The sequence below is a fragment of the Salvia splendens genome, chromosome 19 (assembly GCF_004379255.2).
Source record: "Salvia splendens isolate huo1 chromosome 19, SspV2, whole genome shotgun sequence".
NCBI lineage: Eukaryota > Viridiplantae > Streptophyta > Magnoliopsida > Lamiales > Lamiaceae > Salvia > Salvia splendens.
The window spans coordinates 6,980,126-6,987,724 of NC_056050.1; the positions used below are offsets into that span (position 1 = coordinate 6,980,126).

The 7,599-nt window shown below is 36.4% G+C and overlaps 1 protein-coding gene across 1 annotated transcript; it reads right to left on the reverse strand.

Annotated features, from left to right (window-relative positions):
* Positions 1-1,071: 1,071 nt before the first annotated feature.
* On the reverse strand, positions 1,072-6,145 carry LOC121778513 (BRISC and BRCA1-A complex member 2-like). Its single transcript, XM_042175877.1, has 13 exons — positions 5,885-6,145; positions 5,655-5,742; positions 5,381-5,552; positions 5,185-5,275; positions 4,019-4,054; positions 3,790-3,888; positions 3,132-3,262; positions 2,927-2,975; positions 2,747-2,836; positions 2,580-2,633; positions 1,768-1,833; positions 1,482-1,579; positions 1,072-1,386 (listed from the first exon to the last, which is right to left on the reverse strand). Exons 1-13 carry the CDS (start codon positions 5,960-5,962, stop codon positions 1,323-1,325), a joined length of 1,116 nt encoding a protein of 371 aa, XP_042031811.1. The 5' UTR covers positions 5,963-6,145; the 3' UTR covers positions 1,072-1,322.
* Between the last annotated feature and the right edge of the window lie 1,454 nt (positions 6,146-7,599).

Here is a 7,599-nt window from a genome sequence, read left to right on the forward strand (position 1 = left end):
CGTAAATTACATATTTGTGAATTTGTGAATTTGTGAATTTTTATTATTGTGGATACCCGTCGGGATGTCCGTCATTGTGCAGTGGGAGGTCCTTATGACGTGCCAGTGCAGTGGGAGGTCCTTATAACGTGGCAGGAGGTGTTTTTGGGAAGTTCGTCAGGATGTCCGATGGGACATTCGCCCTACGGTGGACGACCGCGAAAATCGGAAGGAGGGGGAGCAAGATGGGGGAGACGGCGGGGGAGTGCGTGGCGGTGTGCTGCTGCTGCCCCTGGGCAATGGTGCACCTCCTGTCCTCGCCGTGTTCCATCGGCGTCCAAAGCGTTGAAAGCTCCGATTGAATCGGGGTGTCGGCGAGATTTTGGGGATTTCTCTGTTGGGTATCTCCGTCGGGCGAGGGAGATGGCGGAGAGGGGAGACTCTCGGTACTTCTCCGACGGCGAATCGCCGAGGTGACGGGCCGGCGGTAGATGATGGTGGAGATGGAAGGCGACGGATTTGGGTGAAGTGAAGTGAGGAGAGTGGAGAAGGGAGTTGACTGATTTTTTGAATTTTTTTCTTTTCAAAACACAAAACGTCATTTTGTAATCCGGCTGCCAAGTCACATTTCCGACTGCCACGTTGGATAAGTTTACACCGGAAAACTATCGGATCGGGTCGGATAGAAAATTTGCACAACCCGGCAAAGTTCGCGACTTTTCGTGCAATTATATATACTAGCTTTATAAAATAAAGTGAGACTAAGTTGGTAAAATGTGAAACCTCATTATTTATGATAAAAGTAAAATAAGCCTAATCTTATTATGGGAAAGGAGTATAAAGTAGAGTGAATTATAAAAACTGTCTATAGAGAATGTGGCGAAAACGTGATAGTATGTTTCCATTAAGCTTCAAGAGTCCACAATATCTTTTAATGACTGTTTATTTAGATGTGGGTTATTCTTTTTTTGTTTACAGTAAAGTTGTGTAATGTTTCATTATCCAAAAATATTCAAAAGCAGATGGTTTGTAGCTACCACAGTAATTTTACTTCGCAGTTTTTTCTTTTAAAAAATATGGCAAATGCCTAGATTACTTTCTTAACTAGCTTTTTATATATTGATAGATTTACTTAAACCAAATATGGCTTAGTCAATTTCTCAAAACGCAAAAAGCTTCAAGAAGCACATAGGAAGCATACTTATAGCAAGGATACATAATTACGAATATTACAATCGGATCACCAGTTGAAGCAACAGAGACGAGGGAAGAGCGTGTCTGGTACAAGGGCCCTCAAAGGGTAGGCGAGCTCAAAACCTGAGGCGAAGGGGGAGTATCACCCCTCATTGTTGATTCACCTGATTGCTATACTTCTTGAAATTCAAGGCCTCATCCGCCAAAAAGTCACTGCCACAACAAATACACCGGAACGTTATCAAGAACGCTCGAGGATATGTTAAAAAGTTGATTCTTTTCTTCGCCTCCTCAAAAACACTACTTACAAGATCCGATCAGCCTTTTCTGATGGATTCCATCTAGGACTCCATGGATATTCTGATAGAGTAGGCGACTTGACAGGTGCCCCGTGTGAATTGAAATGCTGCAGATGCATAAGCTAACTTCATCAATTTATAGTGCGGGTGAGAGATGGCATAGGCAAATACTGGATTTCACCAAATGACAAATGCAAAGAAGGTTAAGGTCGATTTCATAACTCGGGCGAATCAGTTGGGCTAAACTAAGGAAATACTCTAAAATAGGATTTTCTGTGTTTGGAAAGATTCTTGCCTGGGAACTCTGAAGTACTAAAGCTGGCTGCTGCTTCGGGAATTGAAGAGAGAGAGTGAAATGAACCTGACAAGAAAAGGTTGAAAGAATTCAAAGTCCATCACTGTAGAGTAAATTAGTGTGGCTATTTTCAAGCAAACAGCAAGCAAAATCATAATGGGTTATCATTAGTTATCAGACCAATATAAGTAGTGGTATAACATCCACAATCATATTAAATGTACAAAAATGTTCAGTGCAGTGAGGCCAATCCTTTTCATGTTCATTGAAGTAAACTAGGTTTGAACCGTGGATGGAATAGAGAAGCCGAACAGCAGGAAAAGTTGAAACAGTAGTGTACAAACCTTTAGAAAAATTCAGTTAGAAAATGACCACATTGTAATGATCGCAGAAGCTAGAAATCGTCGCTATTACACATCATGACAATTAATTTAGTAACAATACAAGCATCAAGAATTCAAGATAGATCCATATAAAAGGCTAAGGAAAATATTGGATGAATTGTTTTTACATCAACTTTAATCAAACATGACTTGTCACTTCCTGGTATTCCTTTAAGGATGTGAGATTTTCAATCCATGTCTCTTGGTGAAAAGATCAGGCAAGGGGAAGATAAAGCCAACAATCCTCCAAATATGGTCAATGTATCGCAAAAGAAATGTGAACCGTGACTTCAGTACATATAAATAATCACTGAAAATGGACATGGAAGTATTTCATTGGTAGTAGAAACTTAGTCTCAGAGAATATGGCTAGGATTGTCGAAGAAGCAACATAAAACAGTTAGTATAGAGTCTGCTAGAATATCCTACCTGAAATGTGAACACTCCAGAAGAACATAAGAACGCTGCTTTCCTGCAAAAGACCTGGTATGAATTATGAAAGCAGAGCTGATCAGTTTTATATTAACATAAATTCAGCCACATATAAACAAAATCCAACAATATAAGTTTAATTGGTCAAGGTAAAAGAGTCAAACCGGATCAGCTTCTATTGGCCTTCCAAGATGAGGTGCCAATGACTGGATAAACTTCCTTCTTATTTCAATGGATGAGACTGCATCTTTAATCTGTCAGTGTGAGAAGGGAAGTTTTTATTAATATTAGCTAGCACTAAAATTATGTTGTCAAACATTACAAATGGAAAAGTTGTAGCAAACCTGTGAGTTCAGCATTTGTTCCAAATTTGGAAGATATTCAGCTGTGCACCTGCAAAGGGATGCATAGATCATATAGAGAGAAAAGGACACCACAAAGTCACATTCGTAAAATAAGGAAAGGTCGGTTTTCATACACGACATTTCGACAAAACTCAATCTGTTACTAACTAAAAAGAACATATACTCAAATGGAACATAAACTTACATCCCGTCCATCCAAGTAGGAAGTTTCAAATCTTCAGTAGAAAACAAGGCTTTCAATTCCGGAGAAGAAATCAACTTTAGACGTGGAGGTGGTGGTACAGAAGAATACTTTTTACCAACAGGAAATATAACCTGTTAACATTATAGAATAAATCTTGGTCAATAAATGGAAGATGATTGAATATAGTTAGTATAAGGAAAACAATGAAGTGAATAATGTAAACTGCATCGTCTACTGTGTATCCTGAAACTATGTTAGTAAAGATCATTGCAATAAGCAGTCAAACAATTAAAGAAGATATAGTTGGTGGGTCTGGGTCAGTTAGAAGTATAGCTCAAAGGCTCTAACTGTTTCATTGATTGCTGATTCGTAGCCACTGCGTACCTTAGGAAAAACCATGTTTAACTATTCTCCACCCTACTCTTTCCACCAACAGCAGTGGAGTGCTTATCTGGATTTTCCTTTTCTTTCTGCCCCAATTTCTTTAACATCGTTAGGTAAGACAAAAATGAAGATGCCAATGTCGATCTCGTCCGTTTTTTGCTTAATCATGCCAGTGTCATTTAGGTTATTAAGAAACTGATATATTACTTTGAAGCACCGCATCATTTCTTCTACTTAGAAGAGGCTTAAGGACAACAGACTTTGCAATACCAACCTGTAAGTATACTTTCTGTGGATGTCTCCAGGTGGATCCTGCAACCAATCTATTTAAATCCATATCTAGTAAAGGCACTGCAAACTTAACCTCCTCTGGCTACGCTACAATCAAATGGCAAAAGTGCCACCAGCCAAGTTAGAGGAAATATATCAGTAAGATTCTCAAACAATACAAGAAAGGGAAAAGGTTATGATAGGACCTAAACACAGTTATCATCTTCAGTTACCTTGTCGGTTCCTAAACTCATAAACATCTCAATTCCCTGTAAAAGAATGCAGATTATCAGAACTTATTGAGTCATGAAACTGCTGCAAGAAACAAAAAAGAGAGATATGTTCTAATGAAAAAACAATTAGGAAGCAGTTTCTAAAACAAAGATCAGCAACTCATGGAGAGCTCCATAAGATCCTAATTATCCGATATACACAAATGGATATTTCACTACATTTATAGAAATAGAACATGAGCCATAAGAACTAATCCTTACAGACACCAAATTTCACAGGAAATTTAAAAGAAAATTATGCAGTGTTGGTTTAAATTAGTCATTCTCAAAATTGTTCGCCTGACATGATTAGTAACTTCCAATCTGACACCTAAATACCTAATGCCCTCCTACAGCAAAGTTCCAGCCATTGTTTAAAGTAAGTACACATCTAGGAAGAAAGAATTAGAGACATTCACAGGTAAAAATTATACCACATTTCGGAATCGAAAAAAGCCAAATGCTTTGTTGTAATTGCAACACAAGATATCTGTGCAGACAATGTTGTGCAGAGGGTTGATAAGAAGTTTCCCTCCAAAGTCCAACCAGTAGGTCTTGGGTTGGTGTCACCCAGTGTGTGAGTTGTAACTCAAAAAAAGTGCAATTAAATTTAAAAATGGTACTTTCTTGATCACAAATAAGACATTCAGTAACACAACTGTGCATCTAGCATTTATTGAACAATCTGCAGTTTAATAAAGCTGACAAGGCAATGGAAAAGCCTAAACTCAGAGGATACAGACATGATTAAGACTCTATCCTAGGTTAAGACATACATACAGTTAAGCAACATGATGTGCGTACACATGGAAAAAACATTAAAGCATCATTAATTCATTAAAGTCCTTAATAACAAGGATATATGATTGCATGTGCCCTGAGATACTGGCATTGTAACTACAGAATCATCTAATGCAAATTCCTAACTGAAAATTGAAGGACACGAGAATATAACATAACTCTGAGCTACATCATTCAGAAGAACACAAAATTACATGCAAATGAAGACAGGAGAAACTAAATGCACCAGAAGGTCAGAAAGAGCAGACCAGACACTGCTTGTAAATCTGAAAACAACAGATAACAAACTTGCATATGGTAAGTCGTTTCTTTCTAAACGAACTAACCTCTCTCGAAAGCATCGTACTGATTTCGAATTTCACTCTCTCATCATCAACCTCACCAATCCGTCTCCTTTGGTATTCCATATATGCATCCCTGCAACATAAATTCAGAAAGGAGACAAACACCTCATAAGTATAAACCAAGAAATTAATCATCCTCCTTGAATTTCAGTCAGATGTAAACAAAAAAAACAATCACCTTAGCTCAACAATAAGAGAATGCAGCTGAGATGGATCTCTGTTCCAATTGGCCAAACTATTTTTACTAGATTTTCCAGTGCCACCGGCATACGGCTGGAAACCTTCATCTTCAGGACCAAATATCACATCAGGTGCGGCCAACGGATACATAGCATTGAATGTAACATCCCCTAATTTCAATAATCAAATTTCAGAACTCCAAATGTGAGCAAAATTAGGCCACAGGAAACGCATAATTTAAAAGAAAGTAAAATCGAAATGGTCTCACTCACATTTTATGTGGTCAAGGCAGTAGGGGATAGCTAGAGTGAATCGATCAAGGAAGTTAGGGTTTTTGCATCCCGACCACATTTGCTCAACCTGCAACGTCATTTCATCTTCTAGCTGAATTAAGACTTCACTTATTCAAATGTGATCAAATTCGTCTGATAGAAACGGTAAAGCTACACATGGAGAAAAGTGCACTTTACATTTATGTTTTTCAGAACAACAAGGTGCGTACCTTGACGGAGAAAGGGCAGTGACTGAGGAGGTAATTGATTTGGGCGGAGATGAGCGGCGGCACGGTATCAATCGACATGGCTCCGGTGGTAAAGCGGAAAAGCTTAGAAGCTGAGGTCCAAACCAGTGGAAGATGACGAAGAAGAGATTTTAGAAAAATGGATTAAATTTGCGATTAAATTTTAGTATGTCTTTTCAATTATGGTATCGACTCGAGGCGGATATTTAGACATTATCGAATTTTTCGCTTTTTTTCTCTAATTATTTCCCTCACAGCAATTATGAATTGATCAAAACTAATTCTAATATTTTAAACCCAATTCTGATAGTATTTTGGAAGCTGAACATGCTTTAAGAATGTGTGATGATATATAGTGTCATCTGATCTGAGTGAGTGAGTGAGATGATATAAGAATGTTTGTTTGCTGTATATTTTAGTCGATTGCAAAGTTTGAATATTTGTATGGCTTGTGCTGGTCTCATTCTTTTATGGTAGTAATTGTTTTTGTCTTTTGTTCTAAAGATATAACTCAGAGCAGATTCTGCCAATACATAGATTGCATTTTCGATGCCAAAATCTTGGACTCATTGATGAAAAAGTATGTGTACCAGTGCTGATTTATCGCATGTTTACTAATATTTCATTAAAAATATAACAACATTGTTTTAGTTATCAGGGATTTGTTTAAATGTTCTTCGTCCCGGCTAAGATGACACAGTTCATTTACATATGTATTTTGAAAAAATGATATATAGGCAATGGATATGGCACATGTATGAGATAAAATAATATTACAATTTAGTAAGGTTAAGGCTTTAGACTTTAAATCTATAATTTGCAAAAATCACAATCCAAATAACCCTGAATCAAATAGCCCTAAATTCAACTCGTAATCCAACATGGTTCGCATGAAATTAACCTATGCCCCACAAAATTGACCCGAATTGAGTGAATTATCATTATTTAGCTTTCGATTTCGACTATACTTTTTCAAATTTTTGAAAGTCATTACTCATTTTTTTAAATGCATGTGAAAGCATATTTTAAGTCATTATTTGAATTTTATATTATTGTTTTATTTTGTTTATTTTACTCTCATGATTATCATACAAATTTATATGTAAAAAATAAAAAATATTAGAAAAAAATAATCCTTTCGTCCATAAAAATAGAGACACTTGGGAAGACACGAATTTTAATGCATTATTGGTAAAGTATAAGATATAGAAAGAAAACTTTAATGGAGTATGTTAGCGGATAATGTGGTCTACTTCATTAGAGAAAAAAATTACCAAAAATAGAAATTGACTTTTTTTTATTAACAAACAAAAATGAAAAGAGTATCTATTTTTATGGATGAGAGAGTATATCACATCCCTCTATGAATTATATTAGTTTGAGTTGAAATGACACTCATTTGCATATGTATTCATTTATTATAAATTAATCATAGTATTATAAGCTAAAAATACATACATTATAAGCTTGACTCAACAGATTAGCAAGAAATCCAACAAATTTAGGACTTGTGTTAAAATTTACGATCTGAATAGCCAGACAACCTAAGCGAATTGATTTAAATGTGATATACTATATACTAAGTGAATATTTAGTTTTTGAAGAGTCACACAAGTGTAATTATTTTGTGAGTTGAAGGAGAGTAGAATAATTGATCCTGAAAATCTATATGGCATAATGCTCAGGGATCATGACAT